Source organism: Anas platyrhynchos, chromosome 6, assembly GCF_047663525.1.
Source record: "Anas platyrhynchos isolate ZD024472 breed Pekin duck chromosome 6, IASCAAS_PekinDuck_T2T, whole genome shotgun sequence".
NCBI lineage: Eukaryota > Metazoa > Chordata > Aves > Anseriformes > Anatidae > Anas > Anas platyrhynchos.
Window position 1 is genome coordinate 12,538,812 of NC_092592.1, and position 12,766 is coordinate 12,551,577.

Here is a 12,766-nt window from a genome sequence, read left to right on the forward strand (position 1 = left end):
AAGTGCAGTGAGTACTCCAGACAACTTAGGAAAGCTACCAACTAATACTGAGGCCGCAGTGGTTCTAGTGGATGATAGCTATGTTACTTATCAACAAAGAATGAAGACAAGACAGTTGGAGACTTTAGCATATCACCACAGATTAGTTCTAGATTACAGTCAGCACACTTTATAATCTTACAGATTTTATTTTATAACTGAGTTTTTCTTTAAACATAGTATACAACTCAAAAATCACACTGAACAATTTTTTTATTTTTTTATTTTTAATTTAGAGTAAGGCAAACAGGTTTTGAAGATGAATCTTACTGTGCAGTTTTCTATTTCATCTGTTCATCTCCTTCATACTACTTCTGATTAATCACAGCCTGTCATCTTCAAGATTATTTTCAAATGTTACACTTCACAGTGGAAGTGCTGGGTAACTAACTACCAAATGACATTTATAAATTTGTCCAGTTCTTTAATGGATATTTAATTCATTTTTTCTTTAAAAATAAGTTCAGTGTTTTATATTAAGATATCTTACCTAAGGCAACGTGTGTTTAGGGGCTGATTGCTCTTCAATCCACTTAGCAAGTACTCAATATCATCTGTGAACTCTTGATTTTCACCAAATTCCACTACATCATTGAAGTGCTTTACATGCTGAACAACAGTGTATAACTGGAAAAGACAAATATTTTGACCTAGGTAAGTTGCTCTTGGGATTGATTATAACCTTAACAAGTACAGTTTTAAATCTATTCAGTTTCAAGGGCAAGGAAACATTAAGAAGTCAAGGAAGGCCATTCAACTGTTTAGATAAAAAAAAATATTATCTTTAATAGAAAAGCCAAATTTCATTTTGACACTGTTCCTTCAGTACTTAGAATTACCAAAAATTCTTTATCTTAAAAATTTGTTAAGAATACTTACTTCTTTGTCTTCTTTCCTACATTTCAATGCAGTTACTATCTCTTGATAGGGCTGAGTAGGTATTGTCACAGTTTTAATCACTTTGGGAGGTGGTGCAGGAGCCTTAAAAACTCCATCATCTTTATGAATTGCCTCCTTTGAAGATAGCCTTACCTATTAATAAGAAAGTGCTAAAATGGGCAGATGTTTTGAGCATGTAAACATACACTAAATACATCAGGAAACAGTACAGGTGTGCAATTGTCAAAGTCACATTTTGGGACTATTTAGTCCTTGCCTTACGCTGCCAAGATTTGCGTAAGCTGTGTGATAATGTACCTACTCTTAAAAAAAATTAACAGTGTCAGAAAGTACATGCATTTTTAAGTACAAAAAACAGTTCTAAGTAGTCAGAAATACTCCAGTGAATTCTGAAACTGAAAAAAAAAAGGATCCTTTACAGTGGTTCTTTAAGGGTAAGTGAAGCAACAAATCTGACGGTTGCAAAACAATTATTTGTTGATAGTTACAGGTATCTTACCCCCTCAAACTGGAGCTTCCAGGATTGAATTGGTGGCTATACTGAACCGCCATTAAGCCCAATGGTCTGCATACGATCACAGCACTGAGGAATCATTGTCTCAACAAATCTTGAACTGAAAAACTATGACTACTGCTCTTATTTTTAACTACTGGAGGCTACCACACAGTTGTACTCTGGGTATAGCTATCAGAAACTAACCTCACCAACCTGACACTCCGAAGTGTATTTTGTCTGCAGGTAGAAGACTACCAACATCATTTTTGTAGTATCATAATTCTCATACAAGTAAGAAAAGCATGGTGAAAGCCTCAAATAGGTGTTTTCCATACACTGGCCTTGTACATATTTGTGTTACTAGTATTTTTTTTATTTTTTTTTTTTTAGAAAAAACATACTACGGCAAAACCTATTTAGAACATGCAACAGGTAGGAAAGAACTGAACACAGGCACAGAATACACAGCAACTGTTACACACTCCAGAGGAAATTAGAGAAGAAAACCTTCTTGCTGTACACTGTACATTAGCAGTCAAAATTAAGATAGAAGCCAAAACAATCTGGTATATTAACAAAGTATTCATTCAACACTGTCTCTATCAGTGTGCAGCACTTCAGTATTTGCTCTGGCAGCAAAAAAGTAATAAACCACCCTGAAAAGCTGGCTTAGAGCACTTAATGGAGGACTCTGGTCTTAGTTTATGAAAGCAGTAGATCCACTGAAGGGTAATGATCTCACCCAAGTCTTGGTTAAAGGCTTCCCCTTCAAAACAAATTCTAAGGGAGTTTGGAGAGGCCATAAGGAAGAATATTTGGCATACGCAGTTTGCATGTTATAGTTTCTCACCCTAAACTGAGAACAAATTTATCCGTATCTTCATAGCTAACAAGTATGCACAGAAATTGAAGAGGCAGGATGATCGATGCAGTAATTCCTGCTGAACATTTGGAACAAGGCTCATTCCTCATTACTCTTAAGTCTTGATCAGACACACACAAATCAATGTTAAAAGAATGTGACTGAAGTAACTTCAGGTATACTTCATCCCATCGGGAACACCTACAAACAGGTTCCCTAACTAGTTTGTTCAGTCAAACCTCTGCCATATTAATTAATATATTGATGGTTCCAAATTGGAAGTTTGACAAAAGATAAAATGTCTTGTTTGAATACGGATGATCCAGACATTCTACTAATCTGAAGAGGATATATTCAACGACTTTCTGAGAAGACTTGTACAAAATCTGCCTTAAAGTTGTCTATCAGAGTAGTTCATAAAAGTCAGAAAGTCAGTATCAATACAAAGGTTCAGTGAGCAAATAAAGGTTCAGTTCAAATGCACACACTTCAAACTGGGTTTATTTATTTATTTTTTTGTTTTGTTTTGTTTTTTAAAGGAAAAAGCCAGGGCTGAAAATTCTGCTCTTCTCAAATATTACTGCTAATAGTTACTTCAATATGAATCGTGTGTTTTTCAGGCAGTGCAGTCAACATCGAAGGAAGGCCATTCTGAATAAAGTGAGGACAGCAAAAAAAACAAAAAAACAAAAAAACAAAAAAACACACAAAACGTAAAGAGCTATCAGAACAAAGGTAGAAATTAAAAAAAAAAACGAAACCCAAACCGGTGACAACAAAAGCTGAAGACACATCAGTGCTAGAATAACTGCATTCTGATTTCTGTTCTCATGCAAGTAACACGGCAAATTAAGTGACGTTTACTGACAATATACAATGTCCTCCTAGCGTAACCCGTAACAGCTTTTACATGTACTTAAGTCCAAGACCCTGGATTCTCAGAGTCTAAAAACAATCCAAAAATCATTACCTTAAAGCTCTGAACAAACACTGTTTTTTGAAGAATATTTTTTTTAAGAATTGTTTTCATCTGTTGTTAACATCTTGTATGCATCTCTCTACAGATTTTTTCTTTTTGACCTACAAATTGCTGATTTTTTATGGGTATTAGTAAGTTAATTCTCACAGGAGATGAAATGGAGTCCATTGTTAGAAAGCTTTATTTCAGCAGTCTAGGGAACACAATTCTGAGTATTTTTTAGGTATCTACAACTTAAAATAATATGGAAAATACCATTGTAGCGTATTTCCACTAAAATTTCCTTTTCTTTCAAATACCCAGTGGCTCACATCACAAAGTGGACTTCATTCTGAATCACTGTGACATTACCAACTAACAGTAACTTCCATTGGTTCCAAAGAATACCAGGGAATCTTAAATGGAGATTTGCTAAACTTGAGAAAAAATAAACAGTCTACTTACTGGGACACTGGGAGTTTTCAAAACTGGTGGTGCTGGCAGAGCCTCTGATTCCGGCTGGTTCCAGTGTCTAGCATTATATACAGCTTTTGTGGGAGACTACAAGATAAAAAATCAAAATGTTTTTATGCAAATTTCTCTGTAAGCACTATATACTTCAAAAATGGCTACACCAAGAAAAGAGACAAAGTAAAAAGTAAAATGAGCTTCATTCTTTCCTTTCTCTCATCTTAGCAATACAAGTTTTCATTCAAATTCTCAATATAGTACATATCAGAAAATCTGAAAGGCTTTGAAGCATCTTACGGGTTTACAGACATGTGGACCTTTACAAATGGCAAAAAACAAACGGCTAAAATATTTCAGAGTTTTTTTCCCTTCTAAAATTTGTTCAAATACAAAAGGTCTGCAACATTCCTAAAGACAAAAACAGCTACTGAGAAAAAAAAAATTGACAGTAAACACCACATCAGTAGGAATTATGAATAGTTTGGAATCAACATGCAAAATCAACCTAGTTTTTGATGCTTGGAAGAACCAAAAATACTGAAATAAAATGCCTTTATCCATATTGATAAATTAAGCTTACTTTTCCTGCCCAAAGATGTGTCAACACAAATCAAAGATGTAGCAAAATTTACTGTCTTTCAATTTGGGGGAAATACAATTTAAGTCTTCGAGGAAGCTACAGCAGCATTGTAGTTCTAGCACTTGAGTTTAACAATCTAATTGCATAACATATTTCAGACTAATGCCATTATAATTTTCCACTATTTTTCAATACTGTGTAAATTATTTAATTACATAAACTTCTCACATGCTCCTATATAGTATTTTACATGTGGAAAAATATTTTTAGCAGTTGGGCACTAAAAATCATTTTCTGTCAAAACGTGAGCCATGTGTAGCAAACCCAGCAGAATCATCTGCTGATCCCACACTACTCTGAAGTGTAACAAAGCTTTAGCATTTCAAGAGCTGGTAAGCAGATTTTGTAACTCGGGAGTTTCTACATTACTGTTAAAACCCTGTTGTGCTACATCCTTCCATTCTTTACAAGAAGAGAAAGGCCTGACTAACAAAACCTGGAAGAACACTAACAGAACGAAAATCTCAGCTGAGTTTCTCAGAGCCTAAAAGATCTGTCAAGCCCTAAATCATTTCAGTCTCCAATCAACAGAAAAGCCTCTTTTCCTCCTACACTGTGCTTTGTCCTGGTCCTAAGAAACTTACCTTAGTTGATTTTTTATTTTTATTTTTTTAAAAGCAGAGCTCACGTACCAAACAGTAGCAAGCATCCAATTGTTTTAGCGGTTCTACCTATTTTCCAAAGTAGCTCTTTTAAACCAGACACTTTCAGGTGACAGATATAAAAAGTCTTTCAGCAGCCACACATTGCCACAACAGTCACAGACAGCCATAACAAAATAAAGTTTTTGCAACAGTTTCAAAGTTTGAACTTTCCCATGTAGCAGAAGCAGTAATTGACACCATTTCCTGACAATTGCACCAGACTCAAAGAGTTAAACTGAGAAACTTAAAACAGTTCATGCTGCTACAGTTATGAACAAAACTGTACAAAAATCAGGAAAATGGTGCTGTATAGAAAATAGGGGACTGTTGACACAGTGGTTAAGATGTGTTATCCCCCATGCACTTCTGATTAACAAGTGCTTGCCATGAACTTGAATAAGGGTTTGTGGTGAACAAATGAGAGAACTTCGTAATAAAAGATGCCTTCCTAAATCAAGAAAAATACAATGCTTCAGAAATGTCTGTAATGACAATGAATCACTGGATGATTTCTACACATTCACTTTATTATTTAATCTGTGGAAGAGCTGTGAAGGATATCGCAGTGCATGCTTTATATTGGGGCAGAGAGGGTGCAAGTTTCTGGGCACCTTATCCTGATCAAGCTGCTACAGGGCTGGTTCAGGCTGGATATCAGGCAGATGTTTTTCACCCAAAGGGCAGTCCCGCACTGGAACGGGCTCCCCAGGGACACAGTCACAGCACCAAGCCTGTCAGAATTTAAGAAACGTTTGGACTGTGCTCTCAGTCCCATGGTCTGAATTCTGATTTTTGGGTAGACCTGCATGGAGCCAGGAGTTGGACTTGACGATCCTTGTGGGTCCCTTCCAACTCGGGATATTCTCTGATTCTATGATGTAAGGGGTAATTCAAAGAAATAACATACTGTCAAATAACCAGCAAGGAAGTACAAAGTATATTTAGTGCCAGGTTCAGCTTAGTGTGACTGCTGGTGAAAAGATCACGCAGAATTCTTATTAACTTTGCAGGGAAGCTTAACTACTGCAATTCTGACAACAGCGTACTGCGTTACGGCTGCCAAGGTCCTGTTAGCACAGGATGCTCCTTATTACTCGTCTCAAATCTCAGATACAACCTCAAACAGTATTCTAGCCCTGCTTAAAGGATACAAACACAGCAGTATTCCTCAGTTTGTTGTCCGGTATGGATGTGGCAGGGAGATGCAGCCCATGGCAGAAGGCTGGGCAGAAGAGCCTCCTGGACTCGTGCCCACCTTGTAGCGTGACATACAAATGACAGCGGCACGGGCTGAGGCAGGCTCCACTGCTGCTGCACGACTCTTGATTTTATGAAGCTCAGGGAAGAGCACAGCATTTGTGCTTAGCCAGTGCATCTGGCCTTAGCTTGCACCACACCTGCCTGCACTTCTGGTTTCCTCAGGCCCTGAGCACTGTGACAAACCCAGCATGGCCCTCGGCAGGCACAGGGGCAGCACAGCCACACGAGGCCCAGCACAAGAGGATCTCCATCGCCTCACCTCAGGAGGCTCACCTCGCCACAGGCACTTGGGCAGCAGGTGGGCCGGCCCTCGCCCACTGCCAGTCCGAAGTGTTGGCAGCCTTGGGGTTGAAATGAGCTTTACTTGCATGATTTTCTTTAACCCCTTTCTCAGATAAAAAGCTGGGATATCCCAGAGTGTTTTGTGACATGGCATTTTGCAGCTTGCTTCGGCACTTGCAACACTATATACAGGAAATATGAATTTTATGTGAGAAATCAAGTAATGCCAGCAATAAACATCTGCTTCAAGAAATGATGGTCTTCATTTAAAAGTTACCTTTTAACAGAGCCCAAACTGTAACTGAAAGTGGTAATTACTTAAAAATCACAACTCAATGGAAGATGAATTTTTGACTCCTCTCCCTAGTCCTACCTTGCCCTTCTAAATCCAAGTGATTTCACCTGTGATCCCAGGACTCCCCAGTCAGCTACATCCTGGCTCACACTAACAGCTCAGCCACCTCAGCCACCACAAACACTTGCAAAAAAAAACAAACAAACAAACAAAAAACAAACAAACAAACAAAAAACACATATTGTTTCCAAATAAATATTTTCTACAACAGAATTTTCTAGAAATATTTTCTAATCAATTATGCAGATGCCTCACACTCATACAGATGTGGACATAAACATATCCTTCCTTTGCAACCACATCTTAGAGCAACCTTCACATTTTCATTTTCAACACACACAGATAAATTTTCAAAACAATTGCAAAGAAACAGCACCGATACCGACCAATCTGTAAGCACTGCGACGGCTTGCTTTAGATTACTGTAGCCAGGAAAAGTAACACAAAAAAGATCAAATGAAGGCTGGTGAACAGTTTTCAGAGGCTTGATCACATGCACAACAAAATAGCAGCTCAAATGCTTGTGATAACAAGCTTCTCTGAAGATGCAACATCGGTATGTAAGGAGAAGTAACTTTATAAACTGTCTCTCTTAAAGACAAGACAACCTTGCAATTATTCAAATAATGCAGACTTGTCTTCCAGAATTCCTCCTCTCAAGATTAACTTCGAAGAGATGCAAGTGGATGTACATCACTCCTTTGAATTCTGTGTTCTTAAGGCAAATAAGCTCTGCAATATTAATCAGCTGTAAGAGCTTCTGCTGATTAGCTGAGTTTCCCTTTTCATATGTAGAGCACTGACAGCTGTTTACACACAAATAGATATCTGAAAGAGTGCAAATATTCCTGTGATGGTGTAAAGAGCATTATACTATGGGACTCGGCATGTGGCTCTGAGGGGTGAGCTGGGATGAAAAACCATAACTAATGCCGGGGATTTTTACAAAATGCATGGGGTTGTCAATTTTATAAATATCATCTCCAAAGAGCATAAACTGTGGGTCATGCTTAACCTCTCATCCCTGAAAGCTTCAAAGCCGAAATTTCAAGAGTTGGCACTCTTCACATATTGATGCGGCACTGCCTGCCATTCACAGATGTAAGAATAGCAGAAAATAGGAGCCAGGGACATGAGTCATTCTGAAAATACTAGCAAAACAAGAAAGACAGCAGCTATTTGCAGGCAAGAATGCTTTCCAAGGTAGAACACAGTGGGAAAAAACACACATTTTTAATAGATATCCTGATAAATGCATTATTTATATTTGAAGGGCATTTAAGACAACCACATACCAGATGCTTGTCAAAACTACAAGAAAAAACTCCAAATAAATCCAAGTATTTTAGTATTTATCACTAAGGATTCGTAGTCATTAAGAGCAATGCTCTCCCCTGAATGTCTTGCTTTGAGGAAGAAAAAAATATAACAAATATGTTATGCAAGAAAACTATTCATAAGGGACTGTTTCTTTTGAAAAAGGAAAGGAATGAACATACATTCAGAGCAAAGAAAAACAAATTACACTTCAAAACAGGAAGATGGGATATCAGTTCAGCACAGCCTCAGCCATGTGTCTGTAAGACAGAAAAGTTAATCTAGACTTCAGATAAGACAGCAGGTTCAAACAGTAGTTAAAAACAAGAAGTAAAACAGAACCCAGCCATTTGTTCAGTCCTTAATGTGAATCGCATCTCCATTATTTGGATCAGAGCAGCAGATTAGTGCCAACAAATCACCTCTGGGCACCACGGACCACTTAATCATGAGCTGCTATACCATTCAGAACAACAAACAAAATTAAGTTTGCTTTAACACTATCTGCAGAAACATCCATACAGCTAGAATCGGTATCTTAGCTTTTGTTGTGTCCTTTCAGGAAAGAAAGTAAGCTCTTTTGTTCGCAGGGACAGAACAGCTGTTGTTTTTCAACATATGAATGCAAAATTCCCAAGTTACTGGGAACACCTCTTAGTAAAGACCAGTGTCATGAGAGAGTCCCATCATTTTCAATCCCTCTTGCAAAGCATACATTTATCTTCAGATTGTCTCATATAAAATCTGTTTTGAGCCGGGCTGTAAAAACATTTTCAACATCTAGACACAGTGTTCCCTTACAGGATTCCAAAGCACTGATACGACAGACTACAATACTGCCATATCAAATTCTTCTACTTGTGCTACATTATTGAAAATCATTTTTCATGTTTACATAAAAAACTGCACTACAATGGGAAAAAACTCATTTATTGTTATTAAATATTGATCTCCTTTAATATTTTAAATACTGATGTTTTAATAATAACAATGTCCTTTAATGTTTTCCTCAATACGTCTCTATAAAAAATAAACGTGTCCATTAGTTACTTCGGTATTATGTGCTAATTATATTTGGAAAGGTGATCTGATGATTCTGAAGTGAAGCAAATTCTGAATGTTTTTACTTACTTCAAGTGGAGTAACACTTAAAACAGATCCCACTAATTTGAATGGCTCTGGGGACTCGCCACACATATTGCTTCACAATCACTGATAACAGTTTTCTAGAGAAACAGTCTATGTGATCCATACGTATGCCTTTGAACTGAACACAAAACAGTGGGCACTTGGACTGTGGGCACTTTGTGGTTCTGTAGAGGCTGAAAGAAATGGAAGAAATGGAAGAAAAAAGATCCCAAGGAACAAGTGCAAGAGCCGGACAGTCTACTACAGGCTACCCAAAGCGTTTCTTCCCTTTTCTCCATCTTCTCTGTATCCCTCCTCTTTGTTAATCGCTACTCTCCCTACAAACATGCTGTACACAAACGTGTGGGTACATGGCTGAACAGCTACAAGCTGGTCATCAGACAAGGTTTCAGAGTACCGGCAGCAGAAATAAATAGCACTGAAGCTTTCTTTGCGTCAGATTTCTGAAGAACTGCAAGATGTTTTCTCTTCCTCATAGCCGAAAAGGAAGCCTACAGGACACAACGAGATGGGTCAAACATCAAAGTGGAACATGATAATTAACTATTAAAAACAGGGTAACTTGATCAACATGAGACACATCCTTTAACAGAATGAAATAAGGGTGTTCTGTATGCTGCTTACACCCAGTGTCATCAATGCTGGTCAGCTCAGAAGAAGAAGCCATATGGTTATTGTTACCAACGTGGCCTGAAACCTACATTAATTCTAATTAAAAGGGACAGGGTACAACAGGTTAGACATCACCTCAAATGAAGAGAAGAGAAAAGCTACCAGCCAGCAAGTATCCGTACTGCCATATTTACTGACAAACACATCCTTGCAAACACTGTTAGACAAAATTTCTGCCCACTTTATTGCTACGTACAGACAGATACACGCGATGCTGGGCCCTCAGCACGAAGTGTTTTACACTCAAGATTTGCTCGTGTCGTGTTGCACTGTTACCTGATGTAAATAAAGGCTCAAGAGAGCTGAGGGAACCAGCCATGGTCATACAGCGTATAGGAGCTGCGAGAACAATTTTGCATATTCATCCACATACCAGTTAAGCTCCCATTGGCAAATGGTACTGCTATGATGTTTTGCTCTCTTAGTGTTTTTGGCGTTTTAGAACTCTATAGGACTGAAGCCTTGTGTAGCAAAGCATTTAATTTATCCCACAGTTATCCTGTAATGCCTGATTTACTAAAACACAGTTAATTACAGCTGGGGGAAAGGGGGGAGGGTGGGACACACACAATGTAAAGATGCAAGAGACAATCTGGTTTCAAAACAAATGATCTGTGGTTCTTGACTAAGAGGAGTTAGTAACAGTAGGAGCTGGAAGGATAAAATACAGCTTCCACTCAAGCTGATATTCCTGAAAAGTGGAAAGTACACACAAGGGGAAAAGGATTCCCATACCTACTACTCCCACATTTCCTCCTCATCCCTGTATGAGGATTTGGCCTATTACCTTCACGCTGCATTTGGCACCCCCAAGAGCCAAAGCCATGCCTCAGCTGGTAACCCCTTCCTTGACACCACACGGGAGAAATGGGACGGCTGGGCAGAAGTCTTGGTCTACTTACAGTAATAATATAAGAATAAATGTTAATAATAAGCAGTAGGACAGTAGGAAGTCAGTACGAAACACATGCTTAGCACAGAACCTGTTTTTACAAAGGTTTACTGAAATAACCATATCGATATATAACTGGTTTTAATGAATTGTTTTAGAAGCACTTTTTTTTTTTTTTTGTCTTTTACTTTACTAAATTCGTTTTTGTTTCAGCAATATAGAAGTTGCTTGAAGTACACAAACTGTTTATCATTGGTTAGCACTTAGAACAGCTCATCAGTCATTCATCATTGCAACTAATAGTTTTTGGACAAAACACAAGCCCCACAAAAACAGTTGAGGCTCAGGACTGGGCAGACCATCTGCCAGAAGCACCAGCCAGTAAATGAAAGGAATTTACTGCAGAAGCAGCAACATGCTGTCACAGGTTGTCAGATCCGACCACTGCTGTTTGTCAAACTGCTGATGAAACAGACTGCTGGCTTAACACGGCTCTGATCGAAGCCAGGCGTTCTACAGAATATTTTGATTGTCAAAATTCAGTTCAACTCCTCAACACAGTCAAAATAGCAAATATCAATTAATAATCTTTCCTGTTAAAAAAATGTTATTTTGACATTCTAAATTAGGATGCAGAAAAACAGTTCAATGTGTTTAGCATCAGCTATTTAAAAATCACGCAAAAGTGCCCTGCTATAACTCTTCATCCTTTTGGTGGGATACTTTTTCCTAATGGTTACGCAAATTAAGCATAAGCTTAAGCGTAAGGTTTTAGAATTAGTTCTGAGCAGTCTACTCTGACCCTATGGTTAAAAAGGGTTACGACTGATGTAGCACAACTTTAGAATTGTATTTCCACTGCTGTTTTTCCAAAGACTATTCACTTACATTAAGCTATGGAAAAATAATTAACCAAAACCAGCTGAGGTTATAGCATTTAATCTTCACATATATTAAATATCAAATCTAAAAGAGATCTTTAAAACATTCGGTTTGAATTGGGGTTTGAAATGCAGATTCATTTGCAAGCAAGCAAAAATAAATGTTTCTTGCAGGATATCTTCAATAAACATCTACCGTAAAGTATCACACGAGCTCAGTGGAAAACTACAGCTCACCACAGAGTTTCTTTGCCCTCCCACACACACGTCATTGCCTTGTGAGCCGTAAGATTAATTAGTCAAACCCAGAGACAAGCATGGTTTTTTACTTATTCAATTTCAAAATTCTTATAAAGATCAGGCAGAAGCATTTCATGCCGGACTGCAAGTAAACCTAGACACAGCATTTCTTTCAAGCTGATATTTATAGCTTCTAGTCAGCATGAAGCACCAGGGGAAAAAGCTCACATCCGCCTGTAAAATATCTCATGGTTATATGCTGTAACTTGCATTACCACAACTCCTATCAGGAACAACAGGATCACATATAAGTTTTATTTTCAAGGACTGACAATTTCTCATAGTGCCTAAAATTTATAACAGAAATACGGAAGAACTCGATAAAAACCTACTCAGAAAAAAATTGCTCACAGCACAAGAATGATGCGATCAAATAACAAGCTATCTGCTATTTGCAAATCACACTGAAGTCATGCAAGGAGAAAAAATATTTTTTCGCTGGCTCAGTACTAAGATAGCCAATTTACCTGGAAGTTTGTGCTCTTGAAACAGCAGAGATTTGACACACCCTTCCAATTGATCGATCCAAAAAACATGCTTTGAAAATTCATACAAGTTTCTGTATCCTGCTGTAGCAAAACACAGCACTTACTCCTAAAACTCAAATAAAACATGAAGCATGTCTAGAGGGTTATGACTAAACCAGGT

At 37.9% G+C, this 12,766-nt stretch overlaps 1 protein-coding gene across 4 annotated transcripts in view; it reads right to left on the reverse strand.

Annotated features, from left to right (window-relative positions):
* The window catches only part of WAPL (WAPL cohesin release factor), a 148,630-nt gene that overhangs the window by 23,425 nt on the left and 112,439 nt on the right, over positions 1–12,766 (reverse strand). For 3 of the 4 annotated variants that reach the window (XM_038181038.2, XM_038181036.2, XM_072040071.1), the window contains 3 exons: positions 3,721–3,816; positions 919–1,071; positions 530–666 (listed from right to left, as the gene is read on the reverse strand). In XM_038181038.2, the coding sequence (XP_038036966.1) occupies positions 530–666; positions 919–1,071; positions 3,721–3,816 (386 nt within the window). The remainder of the gene's footprint in view (positions 1–529; positions 667–918; positions 1,072–3,720; positions 3,817–12,766) is intronic. The other variant, XM_038181035.2, reaches the window with a different exon arrangement.